This window comes from Strongylocentrotus purpuratus, unplaced genomic scaffold (assembly GCF_000002235.5).
Source record: "Strongylocentrotus purpuratus isolate Spur 01 unplaced genomic scaffold, Spur_5.0 spur5_scaffold_17, whole genome shotgun sequence".
NCBI lineage: Eukaryota > Metazoa > Echinodermata > Echinoidea > Camarodonta > Strongylocentrotidae > Strongylocentrotus > Strongylocentrotus purpuratus.
The window spans coordinates 1,085,284-1,105,099 of record NW_022145602.1 but is presented as its reverse complement, the minus strand read 5'-3'; the positions used below and the strand labels follow the sequence as shown (position 1 = coordinate 1,105,099).

Sequence of the window (19,816 nt, the reverse complement as noted above, 5' to 3'; positions counted from 1 at the left end):
AATAAAAAAAAAATCTATACACACGGATCACTAAGCAGGGTTTTAAAAGAGAAGTTTGAAAATTGATACAGTACATGTAACTTCAGTTATATGTATTTGTAAATTCAGTTATCTTGACATTTTTGTAAGCACGACACCCTAACCACCTTTCACTCTCTCCCTACATTGTACTCTTCCTTTCTACTTTGTATTTGTGTGTTTTTCTCCATTTCTCTTTGTCTCTCCCTCTTCCTTCAATCCTCTTTGTCTCTCCCCTCCCCCTTTTTTCTCTCTCTCTCTTTCTCTGTTGCTATGTGTTCTACTAGAATTATCTTTCACCGCTGTCGTTTCAATATGTTCATCACAAATAAATCACAGGTTTAGCAAAATACATTTCCTCGGGACAAATTTTTTCCATCAAGATTCAAAACCTATATTTTTTCTTTATCAAACTTCAAACTCCATTCATACAGCAGACTCACGAACAGATTGAACAAAGGCTCTGAAGTTATTACAAGATATAATACAGCATTTAATACATTATTCACAAGCCTCACAGACTTTTCAATGATACAGAAAACTTATTCCGATGCGGGATTATGGATACAAAACAAACATCTTCCAAAAGGCTTCTTCAAAGATACATTACAAGCCCTTTCATTTAGGCATTGGAATATCATTTTTTGTTTAAAACAAAAGAAAGGAGTGTTAAAAGCATTCATCCACGACTTTCAAACGTAGTATTCTAAGACCATGTGGAACACAATTCTAAGATAAAGTTGAATTCTGGTCATGTGAATCCATTGTGAAAGAAACGGGAAGGAATTTGGAAAGGTTGATTTTATAGCACACAACAATTGGGGTATTGAATGAAAGTTGCATGCACACAAATTGGACTACACAAACATGTGGGCATGAAAGTTTGGTGTAAACACTTCAAATTTCTCTCATCATTTTTCATTTGTTTCCTGGCATTACACTTTGGTGATTCTGAAGCACTCGCAATCTTTGCAAACGTGTGATGCATGCAAAGTTTCTGGTTTTAAGAACTGATTTTTAATGTTTCATGTGACTCCTTGTGGTGCTATACAAAAATTGTTAGATTTCTTCTAAACAGGGATACTCAAAGTCCATGTACACATATTACGTGCTTAAGCAATCATAAACAATTCATATTTTCATTTAAAACAAGAATAATCATGATTCTGTACAATAGAAAATCTACTATTCCCCTAAATTTTGATAGAAGAGTTAGTCAAACTAAAGGTATGCTGTCTATAATAAACTTGTAATGAAAAATAAATGTTGATCATGAGACATTCTCCATTACTTTGGAAATGATTGTTTTAAAATAAATAAAGTGGGGCCTTACGATCTGTGGGTATTTTAGGTCTGATTGGGCATGTGAACTCCATATTGGTTTTCAGACCAGAAAGGTGTCTATTATTCGTAGGGAAGAATTTGTAATCTTTAAATTGGCAACACTGAAACGTTGTATTTTCTACAACTGCATTATTGAGAGACAGACTTTTTGGCTCTTGGCAGACAATATGTATTTGTTTAGCTTCAGTTTTATAGATACTTTGTATTTAATTTGAATTACATAAATGAATATAAAACATCAATGTTGCCAAATTCAAAGGGGAGAAGCTGATATACTTCAGCCTTGACAGATATTTCTTTGTCCTTGACGCATGCTTTGGAGGTCTACTAGAAGATCAAGGTTCGGCTGGAAACAAGTGGATCCTCCGGTCGCCCCCGACAGCACAGATGGGTAAGAAAGCATGCCATGATAGACCGCCTAGGACTGGTAGACTCTCAGTGACTGGGACCTGGTAATAATAATAATAATAATATGTCTTGTTTACCCAGGGTCACCTCATACTGTTCTCCCTGAGGGCCCTACAATCATATCATGAGATAAAACAATACTTATGAAGCAAAGATTGGTCTAAATTTCTATGATTAGAAAAGATTTGCGCCCTGTATGGAGTCAACAGACCAATTTGACCTTCCCCCCCCCCCCCCCCCCCCCCCTCCCCCAACAAAAAACAATATATGTTTTGCATCTAGCATAGTTTGGCCACAAATATAATGATTAAACTTGAGAGAAAAATTCGACTTGTGCGACTGAATTATACAGAGTTGAATGTATGTACCCAGGCGCGTACGCAGGGGGGGGAATTGAACCCCCCCTTTGGTATTTTTTTATGTGTGTATTTTGGAGGAAAACCACCCCCCTTTGGTAATTTTTTTTTTTTTCCTAATAATTTTTTTTTTTTTAAATTAAAAAAAAATTATACCAATAGCTGAAAAAAAAAAGTTGACCTTACCTCCCAAAATGTCAAATTTTCAAATTTTGAGACCAAAAAAAAAGAAAAAGAAAAGTGTCCTCCCCCCCCCCCCCCCCCCCCCCCCCCCCCCCCCCCGATCGGCCCGATTTAAAAATGTTAAAACCTCTTCCTTGAAGAAATCCTGCAGACGGCCTGTATGTACCTATTTTTTTCTAACCAGAGCCCTTGTAGATCTTATCAGAGCTATATCACTCTCGCCTTCTGTAGATTTCTGATCCCTTATACTCTTGTTCTTCGTTTATTTGATGTTTGTTTATTTTCCCACCACATTATGACCGCGGTAGACAAAGTACATGTTTCTTTTTAATCTTTGCTATATACATACACATGTTGATTGTATTTCTTTGTTTTCAAACAAATGTGGAAATAAATAATTGAATGGAAATAGATTGAATTGGGTAACTAGCTTAAAGCCCCACTGCACTTCTTATAGCTACTTGCGCCCTCTATACAGCCAACAATGCCTAAGCGTTACCTGTTGATCCCCCATGATGCCCTTTTCCTTATGTTAATTGAGAGCTGATTTGATGAGATAACTACCTGTAAGTGACCTTGCAGGGAGGTCTGATCCCCCCTGGCCAAACTAGATGGGCTTTAAGAATTCTGATTACCCACCTGATGGTGTCCTAGGTGATAGACCTTGGCTTCATTGTTGGGACGCCCTGTAGTAGCAAACAGGTTCTCACTTGATCTGCACCATCTAAACTCCTTGCCCCATTCACCATGAGCTAGCTCAGAATCCTGTGCTTGACTGTGAGTGTAACACGGTAAAACACACAAATTCAATAAAAAATTCTGTAAATGTACAATCTTTAAATATTTCATGAGTACTACCCGTTATCATTGGTAAACAGTCGATAATGATTTCAAGTCCAATTATTTTGAAAGGCAAATACAATTACCAGAACTGCAATATTAATTTAGCATGAATTGCAGTCAAACCAGTTTTGTAGACAGAAGATCAATGCAAGAACCTCTCGCCTCCCATTTATACTTTGAGGATGATTGTGAATGACCTTGACCTGGTGATATCCCAGACCAAGCATTCCCCGCTGACGATGGCCCCAACCCTTGAAGGATCGCAGAGGCCGTGCAAAAAAGTGTTCTATATTGCATGCTCTTGCACTTGCATGTGTAACAAAATGTTGAGTGTCACGTGATAGCTTCTCACCCAACAAGATCAAATATCCTATTTTATTAAGTCAAAATAAAAAAGCGACTACCTGTATAGAAAGACCAACTGTCTACAGAGACTACATTTTTTGTTTCCCTTGAAAATAGTTTCTCATTGAAACATGCACTAAAGGAACCTGTCTACAAAGACCACTTTTTGTGTTTCCCTTGGGCGGTCTTTATAAACAGGTTTCGCTGGATAATAGATTGTATACATGTAGTTATTGTGAGGATGATTTAGAATTACCTTGATCTGGTGATGTCCCACACCATCCATTCCCCACTGACGATAGCCCCAACCCTGGTAGGATCACAGAGGCTCCAGTCTGCACACATAAGACCTGGTCTACCGGTCTCTAGCGACATGAACGGTTGCTCACTGACTAGGTCATAGAAACGCAGAGTTCCACCCTTCTCTGCAACCATTAGCTGTAGTGGATTGCAAAGATGAAGTCAGGTTAGATAAGAGTATTCTAATATGAAATAGGTCAGAATCTTGATAAACAATTTACTTGGAAGTGTTAACTTCTTTAATAGGAGGTTGCTATGAATTTTCGAGAGTACAGAAAAGGATCAATTCAATTTAGAGAATCAAATATTTCTTTACTATAGCATAAAGATATCAAGTTGTTTTCAAAATTCCACAGGAGCCTCACTCTGATGCCAGCTGTATGTTGAAAACTCTTCAATATGTTTCTATCTAATGTTATTTATGTCATCATTTTCAAATATATATTTGGAAAATGAAGACATGAAGATATAAGGGTAAGCAAAAATGCTTTTCATCGTAATCGCAGTGAAAAGAATAAGTTACTAAAAATATATTCCCACAAATATGTACCATGATTAGTTCAACCATATTCTATTAGGAATCAGACAGAGATGTAGAGGTGCCGTGGTCTAGTGAATGTATGTCACCCTACCATGGATCTCCTAGCTCGCAGTTTGAGTCCTGCCACGACACTAATGTCCTCTGACAAGATAATATCTACGTTTACAACTCTCCAGTCTCCAGTCTCCACCCTCCACCCTCCACCCAGATGAAGTAAATGGGAGCCCAAGAGAAAGAAAGTAATTGAATGCTTCAGCGCCTTATAATGGCAGCTCTGCTACAGCAGGGGTAACAATGTGTTACTTTGTATTAAGTGCAGTAATAATAATAATAATAATGATATTCAATTCTTGTACAGCACATAAGACGTTATGAAACAACATCTCTATGCGCTTCCAAAAAGCTTTGGAAATTATTACCCTAGCTTTAGCTCCAGCAGCTGTTATCAGCACACAGTGCATTTCAAGAGTATATTTGTATAGTAGCTGTGCTATATATATTAAGAATGGATGCATTATTATTATAATCAAATATTCTCTAAAAACGAACAGCACCTGCTTAAACAAGTTAAACTGTACCTTATTAGGATCACTCTGATTCCAGCAGACAGACATGCCAGCCGACTTGAGAGGAAACATCGCCTTCTGTCGACCATCGAGACCCCAGAGCCTACATGTGTGATCGTCACTCACGCTCGCTATCACTTCTCCTTTGACAGGTTCAAAGGTCAGGGAGTTGATGAAGTCCTGGTGACCCTTAATGACCTGGTGAAAAGTACAGATTAAATAGCTCTTTGAATGATAGAAATGATAAACATTTCTTCTACAGTGGAGTACCACTTACAATGTAATAGACCATTTTCAAAATGTAACCAAATATAATGCATACGTCTTTGATTATTCTACAAGGGCTTTGATCAGGGCCCTATTTTAAAAAACTTGTTAAAAATAACAAGTTACCATGCTTAGTTACTGTAATTAGTGAATGTTATTGGCTGTGAGCAAATTACACAAAAGTAAACCTTCTTATAGATAAAAAGTTTTATAAAGCACTACCCCAATATCAAGTCACAAGGAAAATGACATATGAGTAAAGGTGATTTTTGTTTTAATAGTTAAAGCTTAGTTTTCGCTATTATAGGTAGCTTATGGAACACCAAATGACCAAATACATTGGACTTGCCAGATAGTAGTGAACAATTAAATGTATGAAATCAAAAGAGTTTTCCCTATTAAAATTCATAAGATGGAGAATGGATAGTCAAGATAGTAAGACAAGTATTTTTCAGCTAATGTAGTTACCAGAAAGTTTGTATTACTTTATTTTTTAACATTTTATGATAAGTGAGAAAAGAAATCCCAACTCTTCAAGACGTGAGAAATATTACCTGAACAGTGTCCTGATCTTTAAGGTCCGATGTGAATATCCTGATCTTATGGTCTACACCAGCTGTGCAGAATCTGTGAGAGAAGTAATAATAATAATTATAGCTAGTTCTTACATGTACATTATACTTTTCAGGACCCTCTCAAGGCCCTCTCAAGGCACTTTACAGACTTACCCACTTACAATGTATGCAATTCTCCACTCCCTTGGGAGCTTTTCAGCCAGGCGTAATTTTACAAGCGCACACTTGCTAATCTAAGCATATTAGGTTTTGTATCCTACCGGGTACCCATTTAACACCTGGGTGGAGAGTGGCAAAGGACATTAGTGTCGTGGTGGACTTGAACCGCAGACCTTGTGATCCACAGTCTGGTGACATATCCACTCGTCCACGACACCTCTACAAGTAAGACAAGGGACAACATTTTACATTGACAAGGTTACAATTCCTCTTTTTCAGTTTATAATTGTCAGCTAAAAAGAACATAACATGAGAATTACTACCGTTATCCAAATTCTATATTTTACAGGAAATTGCCTTCAAAGATTGAGCAATGATGACTGAAGTAGTATTAACACCAGCATTTAATTTCGACGTCAAAGTCAAACACAACAGCAAATCACAACTGGACAGAGAGATAGATGGAGTGCTGGAGCGCCTTGAGCATCATGCATGGTGGATATGTGCGCTATATAAATATCCAATATTATTATTATCATTAAAAACTGTATTTTTCTCTGAATGCTGCTCAGAGCAAGAAAAAACATCTAAACATTGTAATTCAGTAACAAGGACAGGGAGGGAGAGAAGGAAGGAAGGAAGGAAGGAAGGAGGAGTGGAGAGAAAGAGGGGGGAAGATGGAGGGAAAGAGGGACGAAGAGGGAGAACAAAAAGAAATAGGAAGAAGGGAGAGAAAAGGAAAAAGAAATTTACATAAAGAGTAATAAAGAGATAGGAGAAAGAGATAGGAGAGAGAGATGGAGAGAGAGAGAGAGAGAGAGATGGAGAAAGTGTTGGTTCTTGAGAAAGGATGGAAACGGATCATAGAAATATGGTCTTCCTAAACAAAAATCAATATATGAGAGATATATAAATACAACAAATAACATTTTGAAAATAGGTAAAAAAATGGTAGAATTAAATATATTTAGCACTTGATCAGCAGATGCTGAGAAAAAAAGAAAAATTTGGTAGATCCTTCTCAATCTATAAAGTGTTTCTGGGTTTCACTGCGATTGGGTTTTCAAGACATGTATCAATGAGATACGATTATACGTCTGGGAACTGACCTTTAACGTCACCATCCAAAAGATACTGATCAATCAGTTTTGAACCAGAGTTTGTCTGAGTCACTTTGTCGTTTGTAGGGGGAGGGTAAATGTGCCACAAGACCAACTTACATCTCTACAGTGTTAGATATTTGATATACTGCTGACTTAGCTTACCTGATGCATCTTGGGAGGACATCCAGCGATGCTTGCGGACTCCAAGCTATACTCATCACCCTTGTGCGATGGTGGAAGTCCCGTATATGCTGGTATTCACACCCACTTAGTGAGTTGTCTTGCTCCTGTAAGAAATTGTTTTTTATTTATTTGTCTCTTCCCAAGGACTCACCACCACTAATGGTCAAAGGCAAATGATACTTTCAAGATCACATACACGTATATGTACGTAAACAGACACTCCACAATTTAAAAATCCATCAATAGGAGAACCTGGAAGCTCAACTGCTGTCTCAGCATTCTTCCAGTATTTGCGGTTAAAAGGACAGGCAGAAGGATTGATTTGTTTAAACGAGGTGTATAGAGCGATTTCTTTGAAATTAAAGACCCCCACCCTAGTCAAAATGGACTGGCAGAACTTTTTTTTTTTATATACTCATCCACATCTTGGTATCTCCAAATCCGGCGCACGGCATGACCCCACAGACAATATCATCGGAACGGGTCTCCGAACTTTCTACGCCCTCTCTGGTACTGGTGCGTATACTGGTGGCCTCATCCCTACACTTGTTTCCCATCTGTGGAAAACCTTCTGCATCCCGAGAATGCTACATGGCTCGTCCACAACCAAGTTCACAAAATCAATGCTGCTGAAACTTGACAGGGCCCAATCACATCTCTTCAAACAGATATTAGGGGTGCCGAAGTCTGCTGCTGATGAGATTGTCTACCTGCTCACCAACCTCTTGCCAGTCTCAGTGCAAATTGATCTTGGTAGGCTCTTGCTTTTAGGTCAACTCATCAAGCTTGATCACAGCCGTTTTGAATTCAGAACATTCCTAGATGCCCTCAAAACGCATACACCCTCAATACTGGTCCTTCAAGAGGCATTGAGGAAGTATGATCTTCCAGACCTCCAAAGCCTCGTCTCGAACCCACCCCTCTACTCAACATGGAAAAGGATGATCAACTACAAAGTCATCCTGGTGGTAAAACACAATACTCTACAAGGAATCCGCTCTAAGTCCTCTCTCAAGTTCTGGATAAATATCACTCTACCCTCTGCAAATCTCCTATATCCAAAGAATGCATCATCTCCTCCCATCCGAAGAGCTCTTATAGTGAGAGCCCAATTACTCACATCCACTTACTTGACACAATGCCGTCTTTTCACGCTTAAGAAATCGCCTATCTCTACATGCCCCCTTTGTAAAACCAACGATGAGACAGTGGAGCACTTTGTTGGAGTCTGCTCATGCCTGGCTCATCTCCGTCAGGATTTCATCAGCAAAGTCAAGGAATGCCTCGTGGATTATCCCATCTGTCTAAACCTATATGTTGTTGATGACCCACAGCAATTTACTCCTGCTACTCTGTTACCCCTGCATCCATGCTTGCCTTCCGAAATTCATAATAACTTACTTCTACTATCGCTCTTTTTCCTACACAAAATTGATGCTTCTCGTTCTAAGACTCTCCAAAGCTCCTAACCGGTCGGATTATAAACATTTACTTTATTTGGACTCCAGGAATCTCCAAAACAGTGGAGGGATCAACTAAGAAGAAGGTGCAATTTTCTAGAAATCAAGTAGCTGTGGCGCTAAGTCGGAAATAACAAAACTGCTTGGCTCTACCGCCAAACGTTACATAACATTACAATAAGTAAGTTACAATCACAATACACAAATTCATCAAACATGCAAATAAATGAGAAAAGGAAAGAAAAGTCAAGAAGAAGAGATATTTCACGCAGAAATAGGAGGAGGAGGAGGAGGAGGAGGAGGAGGAGGAGGAGGAGGAGGAGGATGAGGACGGGGAGGAGGGAGGAGGAGGAGGAGGAGGAGGAGGAGGAGGAGGAGGAGGAGGAGGAGGAGGAGGAGGAGGAGGAGGAGGAAGAAGAAGAAGAAGAAGAAGAAGAAGAAGAAGAAGAAGAAGAAGAAGAAGAAGAAGAAGAAGAAGAAGAAGAAGAAGAAGAAGAAGAAGAAAAGAAGGAGAAGATAAGCAAAAGAAGGAGAAGAAAATCACGAAACACAATTATTAGTCACAAACACACGATCGAGTCATGAAAAAATTTTCACTTTCAAAAATATCATGCACACGCAAATTGCAATCACTAACATCAATAAGAATGAGTGGGACTGAACTCTAAATCACTTACCTGAAATCTGCATGTTCCAATGCTAACTCGCAGATCTCCCCCGAATGCAATAAGTGAAGAGGAGTGCTCAAAAGCTGAAAACTCTACACATGATACTGTATCTCTCGATTCGAAGCTGTAGCCATTTCTTTTCGATGGAGAACTCATCTTTTAAAATTTATTTTGAGTTTTGACTGAAGCGCCGACTACTTTTTTTCTGGCTCGTTCTTAGTAATGTTATTCTATGATGTTTATAATTCTAAAATAAATATTTATATGTATAATTTTTTTAGTTGAACTTAATATTTACAGTTAATTGTTTTTATTTAATTAAAAAACTAAATTTGAATCAATTATAAACAAAAATTATTGCAAATATAATCTGTTGTAGCTACAGAAATCTCACATGATCTAAGGCTAAGCATACCTAGCGCAGAGCGCAGACAGAGATAGAATCATAATTTCATTGACGTGAGGAACAGGGAGGTTACTGTTTGCCGGAGATTTGGACCCTATATTTCCTTCTTGACTGTAAAATTAAGAGGTCTGCAATGGCTTTAAGTGACGAAGATGTTCAGAAACAGGTTAGTTCTTATTTTTGCATGATTTGTACACCCTAAAAATATTGCAAGCAAAAACAGTAGAGTACAGAGAGAACTGCCTTAACTCAATATCTGGAATGGTCATGATGATGGTGGATGGTGGATGGAAAGAGAGAGAGAGAGAGAGAAAGGAAGAGAAGGTGGGCGGGGGAACAGGGAGAGATAGGGGAAAACAAATCGAATAAAAATTAACTGAAATTAGATGTAGATCTACATTTCAGTTTTCAACATTATTTAAATCAACTAACTTCTAATCTAACTTAGACCCTATCTAACTCTAAGCAACAAAAAAACGTTATCATATCAGTTGGGGCGCTGGTCCGAGAACAAGGATCGTCCGCATCAACAATGATTTCCTTGTAAAGGCGGACAAATCTCGTCTGAAAAAAATTAGGATCGTCGGCACAAATGCGGATGATCCTTGTTCACGATCCACACGCTGGCAATGCGAAAAACGGATTCTGCGATGATGCTCCATGATGCATTTCTCATTGTCAAATTTGATGCAGCACCGAGACTTTCATGTTATCGATAAATCCTCAGGAAGACGGACAACCAGGGCTGTGTCTCACGAAACCGTCATAAGTACAAGTTGAGCGACATCCCATTGAAACGTGTGTATTAAGTTTAACACACGTTTCAATGGGATGTCGCTCAACTTGTACTTATGACGGTTTCGCACTTTCATGAGACGCAGCCCTGTAAAACAAAAGTTCACTATGTAGATGGTGAACTGGTGGTATTTTAAAACGCATTGCCAGCGCGCGGATTGGGACCCCAACACCCGCAGAGCTGCCAACCAGTACGATTTGATCGTATTTCGTACAATTTTTAGAGGTTAATATGACAATGTCAATGCGATTTTTTTTTTTTTCTCCATAAAATATGATTTTCGAAAAAAAAAAAAAACCAGACCCTAAACAATTTTTTTTAAATATTTTTTTTTAATAAATATTTTATAAGTCCTCATTCTCGGACCTACTGATTATTGCTGGTCAAAAGACAAGAACTAGTCTATAGTACTATTGACTTCATATTTGTAGTTAGCAGTTATATCCCAATTAATTGTTAGTACAGTATTGGTCAATCAGCTTCATCACTGAATATCAGACTGTACAATGTGCAGTCCTAATTTCATCTTTTATTCATATTTTAGTGTTGATTTTTTTTATTCACTGTCGTTTGTTATGAAAGTAGATCTAGTCTAGTGTTACTGTAATAATGGCAAGACCATCTCCAATGGCATGTAGTTTACGCTTTATACAAATAATAATCTGACCTAATCATTCTCACAAATCCTATTACCGTAAACAAATTGCAACAGACCTCTAACATTAAATCTATCTTATGAATCTTTGTCATTGAGAAATGAGAATTTTGTTCATTTTCTATATGGGCAGATTTTTCTAACATCCTGTTTAATCTGTTACTATATTTACCTTTTTCATTTTTATTTTCAGTTAATTCAGACTAGATTTGAGTCTAACAAGGCACATCAAATTCACACAATTCAAATTGTAAAGAGTTTTGTAGACCTACATGTACATGTTTATGAATCAAACACTAAATGTACATGTATATTAGAGTCCGTCTGTACTAGTTTGGCCAGGGGGATTATCATTATAGCTAGCTCCCTGCAAGGTCACTGACAAGTGGTTGTCTCATCAAATCAGCTCTCAATTAACATAAGAAAAAGGGGATCATGGGGGACCAACAGGCATCGATAAGGCATTGTTTGCTATATAGAGGGAGCAAGTATAAGTAGTGCAGTGGGGCTTTAAGAAATGCAGAACTTTAAATCATTTTTCATTTTGTTTTTTCAGATCCAGCACATGATGGCTTTCATTGATCAAGAAGCCAAGGAGAAGGCAGAAGAGATCGATGCAAAGGTCAGTAGTCAGTACAGTCAAACCTGCTTTAGTGACCACCTGTATAGAAAGACCACCTGTCTACAAACACAACATTGTTTGTTTCCCTTGGAAATGGTTTCTTATTGAAACATGTACTAAAGGAACCTGTACATAAAGACCACTTGCATATAACAACCACTTTTCTTGTCTTCCTTGGGTGGTCTTTATAGACAGGTTTCACTGTATATGATTGAGAGGAGGGCAGGGAACGGATGTGAGAACAAATAACCCCCCCCCCCCCCCCCCCCACGCTCCCTCCCCTCCACCCTGAAGCTTGTTTAAGATTTTTGAGGATTCTTTCTACAATGTTCACTGTGATGTTAGCTAGGGGTTAGAAACTCTGCATTAACATACGGTACTGAAAATAAAGGGACTGGATCTAAACTAACATGAGTGAAGTCAAAACCAATCTTTTGTAGAATCAGGAAGTTGCAATGATTTTTTTTTCAGTCACATCCTCTTTCCTTCTCTCTATCTCTCTCGCTCTTTCTCTCTCTCTTTGTCACTCTCTCTCTCTCTTTCACTGTCTCTCTTTCTTTGTCTCTCTCTCTCTTTCTCTCTCACTCTTTGTCTCTCTGTCTCTCTTTCTCTGTCTCTCTTTTTTGTCTTTCTCTCTCTCTCTCTCTCTCTCTCTCTATCTCTTTGATAGAGAACATAAATCTCTCATCCATTTCTTCTTCTTTTCCCCCCTTTTTGTCTTTCTTCTTTTTTATTTACCCCCCCCCCCCCCTTTTTTGTTTTTGTTCCTTTCAATTTACATGTACACCTGTACTTGTGCAAAGTTTTTAATTTCTCTTTCTATATCCACCTAAACCAGTGTCCTTCTGTACAGGATGCACATGGGTCAAGCTCTGCCCTGACTATGTATTTAACTGCCCCCTCCACCACCACCACACTCAGAGGTGGATTTTCACCTTTTCGTCTTTTTGTTGTTGTCGTGTTTGCCAGAGAAACATGGAAAAGTGAGATAAATCAATGATTTTTGTTTTGCAGGGTAATGTACCCTTTGTGTAAGGGCTTTGAGCATATGTTGTGCATTGTAAACATCTGCATTATTATTAAATCTTAGTTGAAATGTTTATAATTTCTTTATTAAATATTCAACTTGCTAACTGATGATGCCTTTCATTTTTTGTTGGTATACAGGCAGAGGAAGAGTTCCAAATAGAGAAAGGTCGTCTAGTCCAGCAACAGAGGATAAAGATCACAGAGTTTTACAGCCGTAAAGAGAAAAATCTGGACCTCCAAAAGAAAATGTAAGAACCTTGAGTATATTATCAATTACCAAGATGTATTCAATTTACAAAGACAAATTTCCTTCATTTTACTTGTACATGTAGTGACCTGTGTTAAGCACATGGCGTCGGGCCTACTTACATGTACCTTGATTTCCTTATCTTTCTATGCTCATTACTCAGCCCCTATACATTTTCTACCAAATCGTTTGGCACATGTCATTTATTTGTAATCTCGAACATTCAGTGTAAGTTTTGTTTGATTTTGTGAGAATTTATTTTCTATCATTACCAGAACTCAAGCTTATCTTTAACCAATGTACATGTATGTCTTATCTTTGGTCTTTAGCCTCCAGTCCAACATGTTGAACCAGGCCAGACTGAAGGTGCTGAAATGCAGAGAGGACCATGTACAGGCTGCACTGGACATTACCAGAACTCAAGCTTATCTTTAACCAATGTGTCTTATCTTTGCTTTTTAGCCTCCAGTCCAACATGTTGAACCAGGCCAGACTGAAGGTGCTGAAATGCAGAGAGGACCATGTACAGGCTGCACTAGACATTACCAGAACTCAAACTTATCTTTAACCAATGTGTCTTATCTTTGCTTTTTAGCCTCCAGTCCAACATGTTGAACCAGGCCAGACTGAAGGTGCTGAAATGCAGAGAGGACCATGTACAGGCTGCACTGGATGAAGCCCAGGAGAGGCTTACAGAACTCACCAAGAACAAGACCAAGTACAAGCAGGTGCTCCAGGGCTTGATCACGCAAGGTCTCTTCCAGCTCCTAGAACCCAACGTCGTCATCCGCTGTAAGGAATGCGACGTCAGTCTGTGCAAGGTAAATACAGCGAAACCTGTCTATAAAGACCACCCAAGGGAGACAAGATAAGTGGTCTTTATAGGAAGGTGGTCTTGATGTACAGTTTCCTTTAGTACATGTTTCAATGAGAAACCATTTTCAAGGGAAACAAACAATGTGACCTTTACAGGTCTTTACAGGCAGGTGGTCTTTATGTACAGTTTCCTGTAGTATACTGTATGTTTCAAGGAGAAACCATTTTCAAATGTGGTCTTTATAGACAGGCGAGGCGGTCTTTGTAGACAGGTGGTCACGAAAGCTGGTTTGACTGTATCATGTATTTACACATATTTAGAGAATTCTTGGTTCAAGGACTTTGGAAAGAGAGCTTTATATAAGTTACTCTCTTGCTATTATGATTAATACGAATCTTAAAGATAAACTTGAGTTCTGGTAAAAAAAGAAAATGAATTCTCACAGAATCTAACAAAACTTACACTGAATGTTCAAGATTACAAATAAATGTCATGTGCCAAACAATTTTGGAAGAAAATGTATACTGGCTGAGTAATGAGCATAGAAAGATAAGGAAATCAGGGTAGTACTAGCCCCGACACCACGTGTGTTGTCCCATATACATCTATCTGTGTAAGTGATTGTTACTTTACCAAGACTCTGCCAAATTTATGATGATTTTGATGACTGTAGAACCTTGCATTACACACCATTACTTACATGCTATATGATCAACTTTTCAGATCCATTCCACACATTTCTTTCACAATGCAATCGCATTGTTTATCTTTAAATGAATAGAATGTGTTGTTAGCTGAAGGAATGTGATGTCAGTCAGTGTTGGGCAAATATCATGCATTTACAGTACCTGTTAAATAAGGTTCTTGGGGTATGCATGATGCCAAGCATGGGGGTTTCAGAAAGAGGAACACCACATATGCACTCTTTCTACACATAAAGCAGGGCTGGTATTCTGAAGATGAACAAAATTGTCTTTTTTATTAGTAAAAATTGTTAATGTCCATAGCAAATCAAACTAAGGATAAGTGATAATTTAATGTCTGCAAAAATGATGGCGTTTTTTACATTTAAAAGAAAGGAGATATATTCACAAGCACAATTGACAAGTGTAGTTCCACACGATTTCAGTTTGTTATGACAGTTAACATCTCTCCCTCTCTCCCTCTTCCTCCCTCTCCCTCTCTCTCTCTTTCTCCCTCCTCTCTCTCTCTTTCTCATTTATTCTGCTAGGAATGTGTTCCTGATTCAGTGAAGACTTACCGAGATTCTAGCAAGAAAGAGTGCAATGTCGTCGTAGATCAAGAGAACTACTTGTCCCCTGAGCTGTAAGTAATACCACTATATTAGGCCTAAAAAAAAAGTTGTACTGCCCTTTGCGACCGACCGAAAATTCTCGAAATCTACGGTCGGCTTTTTAATAAAAAAGAAAAAAAAAATTACCCGTTTTTTAGAGAAAAAAAAATATTAAAGCATTCGAAATTGAAAAATATCAGCCATAAGAGGGAGAAAAAAAAGAAGAAAAAAAAAATTATTAAAAAAAAAAAAATTTCCGACCTAGCGACCCAACTTTTGGCACCTAAAGGGCAATACAACATCTTTTTTTTTTAGGCCTTATCTTGGTGATCATATCCTTCAGCAGAAATTGCTCCATCATAGATACAGGGTTAGGATTGTAATAGGGTTTGAGGTTAGGTTAGGTTTAGGTTTGTTCCAATACGAAGAGCTAAACCACAGTGGTTCTTTTGTTAACTGTGGTTTGAGATTTTTTTTCAGGATTTATTTGTATGTTAGAGGGTAAGTACAGTAGAACGAATGTAATAACCGAGTCACTTTAATTTACCATTCTTCTTTTGTAAACGTGAATTGAGGCAGCTAGATTAATTTCCATTATTTTTACAATTGATTATGAATCATTCAATGGTTTCTATCTATCTCTATGGTACAGGAGTGGTGGAGTGGAGCTGTATACTCCAAGTGGAACAATTAAAGTTGAGAACACCCTGGAGAAGAGACTAGCTCTTACCAGCAGCCAGGTGAGTTGACCATTATATTGGGTAAAAAAATAATAATGTAAAGAACTGGGACCAGCAAAATTACCTGTTATATCTAGCATCTGTAATCTCAGAGCTCTTAACTCTTAACCCTTACTGTACTGGGGGGGGGCCTGGGAGGCCCCCCCCTCGACATTTTCGGAGATTGCGCCGCAACCGCTTGGTATTTTGAATTGTCGTTTCATGACTATTTTCCCTCAAGTCTTACGCACATTTTGATACCATTTTCGTCGAAATCGGATATACCTATAAGGCGTTACATAACAATTAGTATGCGCATGTCATCAAAAAAAAATGAAAATCGCATCAAAATTTGCATAAATTATCATTATTATTTACATTAAAGGTAAAGACCAGTATTGGTAACGCCCCAATTTCAAAAATGAAATGGAAGCTCTCATTACCAATCATGTGAAAGAATATGTTTTGACTAATACATGATGATAAAAAATTTGCCGGGAAACCGCCAACTAATTCATATATTTGGTAAATTTATTTCTCTCATGGTCGTGTGAGAGAGATAGGGTAGTCCCATATACATCTTTCTGTGTATAGTGCTTGTAACTTTACGAAGAATGGGCCAAATTTCTTATCATTTTGATGATTCCAGAACCTTGCAGATGCTAGATGCTAGATGATCAACCTTTTCTGATCGATTCCACAACGTTTCTTTCACAATGCAATCGCATGACCATTACTGGTCTTTACCTTTAAAATAACTTTTTTGTGTTAAAAAAGAAGTTTCATATGAATAATGAGTTTCAACATTCAAAAAGTGGAGTTTGACACGTTTTCGGTAAAATGCATAAAATTAGCGCATTTTGCATAATTAATTAGGCTAACGACAAAAATTTGCATATTCGGAAAAAACTAATTATACCATCTTGTTCCTTACGTAAATATCTACAAACATGCAAATTTTCGTGTTCATCGGACAATCGACGGCCGAGATCATAGGGGGGGGGCCTCCCAGGCCCCCCCCCCCAGTCAGTGGGTGCTCAAAATAGCCCAGTACAGTAAGGGTTAAGCTGCCCCCATGCAATTCACCCAGTGCCACAGTGCTAATCCCTATTGTGCCAGCCACTAATCTCCTGTGTGCCAAGTTAATTTAGGGTTGGTTCAAGTGCGTTTAGTTTAAATTGTTACTATGTTTGATCCACTATAACATCTCATCTGTATATTGTATTATAACGAATTTTACATTAAAGTTGTAGGAAATTTAACCCTCTTACTGTTGATACCAATATCATTTCATGAATCTGTAATTTTGGTAAAGTAAATAAGCTCTATCAGTGAGTTGTCAAACCAATCCGTTGTCTCATTTCCTGCACACAATCTGAGGGGCCATGATCAAAACTGACAAATTTGATGATAAAATATCGCAATTTTCTCAGGAAAATCCAATGTAACGGTATATGTGAAGCACGCAAAATCGAAACAACAATAAACCCCCTCCACAAATACAGTAAGCATTCATGCGTGCACGCAATGCGCATCGCACAATAGGCATAAACAATTAGCGTGTGTACTTATGCACGAAAATGTGTACGTGGCACGGGAGCGAATGAGAGTTTATGTGTGCATGGCAAGTCAACAGAAACCCGATTATGTGAGCGTGGCACGCCAGCGCATGCACAGAACAGTGTTCTTGGCACGATAAGAGTTAATAACAAACTTCCACTCTAATTTAAAGGTTATGCAAAGTTTTGGGAAATTTTTAAAATTGGATGGATAGTAATTCTTTAAAAATTGTAATATATTTGGATGCCCCTGTGGATGTATACTAAGTACTAGAAAAGTTAGCCCCTAAAACACTTCTGCTTTCAAGAAATATAATAATCAAAATATTGATTAAGGCCATTTCATGGTAGCTGCCAACCATGAAAATCTCAGAATATATAGTTCTAACATATAATTTCCAAACGGGAATAGCAAATCAATGGATTGTAGTCAAGAAACATTGTTTTAAAGCTAAAGTAATATCAGTCTTGAGAGGGAGCTATACAACATAAAGAGTTTATTGTTTACAATTTCATTACTTTAGACTCAATTTCAACAGCGACAAAGATCGCTGAATATTGTAAAATCGCATATGCTTCCAATGCGTTCATTTGAACCAAATTCATGACCCCATAGCAAAACTTTGTATTATATTTAATATTGAAGCAGTACCTGGTTTTGATTTTGTTTGTGTTTTTGTGTTTCTCTCATTTTTACAGATGCTTCCCGAGATCAGGAACAACATGTTCGGTGCAAACGCAAGCAGAAAATTCTTAGATTAAACCTCCAGGTCACCCTTCAAATATATATATCTAATAGAAGTCTATCGTAATGTTATCATTTTAGAAATTATATTATGATCTGTTCTTGTCTCTATGTTAATAGGTGTTAGGTTTGTAATAAATCATCTTATGTTAATGAGGTATAAAGTATTTGTATCAGGGTTCGGGTATTGGAGACTAATAAAAAGGGCTAATTTTCACTCTCTCCCTTTAAAAAGGGGTGTGAGAGAATTTTCTTTTGATATGAGGAACGGGGTTATACTCAAAGTTCTGGTGAGCGTTCATTGCGCTTGCTTTTCAATGTTTCACAAATTCAACATTCTTAGTCAGTGTTTCAAATACACAGATGAAGTTTATTAGTCTTTGTTGGCATTAATATTATTCTTGAGATGATTTTGTAACTGGAAATAATGGAAAACAAAGATCAGTTCCAAATATTGGACGAATTTGATAGATATGTAGTATACATTAAATACATTTACTGGCAATTCATACTACATGTACCCATGAATTCTGTCTTGTTCTTATTCACCGAAACATGGTGTCTGTAAAGTTAGATTGTTGGTTGATAAGGAATGTTTAATTAGTAGGGAAGCCATTTTTGAAAGGCACTTACAGTGTAGCTGATATCAGGTTTCATTCTGTACAGGATGAAGAGGGGAAGGGGAAGGGGGGGGGGGGGCTCCAACATCTCATGGTCTCTTTTCAGGCCAATGGAGTCAAGGCAAGTAGTCAAGTCAATTAGTCATGGACTATTAGGTAGTCATGTGGCCCAAGTTGAGGATGTAGTCGCATGGCATGATCATGTAGAAAGCAAGCAACTCTTGTTGCTTTTGCTATGGGATTATCGTATTGGGTTTAGATACCCCATGGTAGATGTGAGGTGCTTGGTATGGGATGGTCTCCTCCTTATATGGTAATGGTCTAATATGTAATTTGTGTGTACCAATTGTTCAGTATTGATATCGACAACATATTATGATATAGGGTAATTATATAATGTGCGAAAATTGCAATAATAGTACTATATTTGTTTTGAATGGTGAAGTTTGTACAGATGTGAACATCATTGAATACACACAGTGGTTTATTGTGATAACAGGGATATCCAAGTTACAGAAGCTATGCATCACTGCAGTGCAGAGTTTGCAGGTTGTTGTTGTTTAGCGAAGAATAACATATTGTCTGAATATTTCCTATTTGTTCAGAATGAAGATTGATAACATCACCTATCGATGACTATTCTGCTAAATATACGTTGGATAAAGCATGCTATCATTACCAATACCCACTTGTTAATAATAATAATAATAATAATGGTGGCTTCTTATATAGCGCACATGTCCGTCACGTTGTGACGCTCCTGGCGCTGCCCTGATTATTACCCTGGCTTTAGCAAGGCAGCCACTGCGGCGCACTAGCATTTCAAGGAATTAATGACTTTCATTTTCAATTTTACATAATGTTGCATGATCTATGAGTATGACTTTGTTTTCAAATAATTGTGTTTAACATTCCAGTGTTATTTCTTTATTTGAAATATGTTTCTATCACTGTATTACTAGTCCTAGTAGCTATACACTTTGTAAGG

At 37.8% G+C, this 19,816-nt stretch overlaps 2 protein-coding genes across 3 annotated transcripts; one reads left to right on the top strand and one right to left on the bottom strand.

Annotated features, from left to right (window-relative positions):
• Positions 1-490: 490 nt before the first annotated feature.
• Positions 491-9,536, bottom strand: LOC587442 (nucleoporin Nup37). The gene is made up of 7 exons (XM_030988416.1): positions 9,329-9,536; positions 7,171-7,295; positions 5,726-5,798; positions 4,917-5,102; positions 3,754-3,935; positions 2,949-3,084; positions 491-1,811 (listed from the first exon to the last, which is right to left on the bottom strand). Exons 1-7 carry the CDS (start codon positions 9,473-9,475, stop codon positions 1,698-1,700), a joined length of 963 nt encoding a protein of 320 aa, XP_030844276.1. The 5' UTR covers positions 9,476-9,536; the 3' UTR covers positions 491-1,697.
• Positions 9,537-9,745: 209 nt separating this feature from the next.
• LOC594178 (V-type proton ATPase subunit E) lies at positions 9,746-19,174 on the top strand. 2 transcript variants are annotated; one of them, XM_030988414.1, is made up of 8 exons: positions 9,746-9,891; positions 11,733-11,798; positions 12,966-13,075; positions 13,404-13,603; positions 13,737-13,895; positions 15,123-15,217; positions 15,838-15,925; positions 18,163-19,174. In XM_030988414.1, exons 4-8 carry the CDS (start codon positions 13,463-13,465, stop codon positions 18,223-18,225), a joined length of 546 nt encoding a protein of 181 aa, XP_030844274.1. In that variant the 5' UTR covers positions 9,746-9,891; positions 11,733-11,798; positions 12,966-13,075; positions 13,404-13,462; the 3' UTR covers positions 18,226-19,174. The 2 variants fall into 2 exon arrangements, with proteins under 2 accessions (XP_030844274.1, XP_030844275.1); XM_030988415.1 differs by lacking the exon at positions 13,404-13,603 and having other exon boundaries at positions 13,670-13,895.
• Positions 19,175-19,816: the final 642 nt, after the last annotated feature.

Bases quoted from the DNA above. Each gene is read 5' to 3' on its own strand.
- LOC587442 (XM_030988416.1), bottom strand. From the start codon at position 9,475: ATGAGTTCTCCATCGAAAAGAAATGGCTACAGCTTCGAATCGAGAGAT. The intron at 7,296-9,328 runs GTAAGTGATTTA...AATTTCTTACAG, and splicing joins TTGGAACATGCAGATTTCAG to GAGCAAGACAACTCACTAAG. The intron at 3,936-4,916 runs GTACAGTTTAAC...AATCCACTACAG, and splicing joins ATCAGAGTGATCCTAATAAG to CTAATGGTTGCAGAGAAGGG.
- LOC594178 (XM_030988415.1), top strand. From the start codon at position 9,859: ATGGCTTTAAGTGACGAAGATGTTCAGAAACAG. The intron at 9,892-11,732 runs GTTAGTTCTTAT...TTGTTTTTTCAG, and splicing joins ACGAAGATGTTCAGAAACAG to ATCCAGCACATGATGGCTTT. The intron at 11,799-12,965 runs GTCAGTAGTCAG...GTTGGTATACAG, and splicing joins CAGAAGAGATCGATGCAAAG to GCAGAGGAAGAGTTCCAAAT.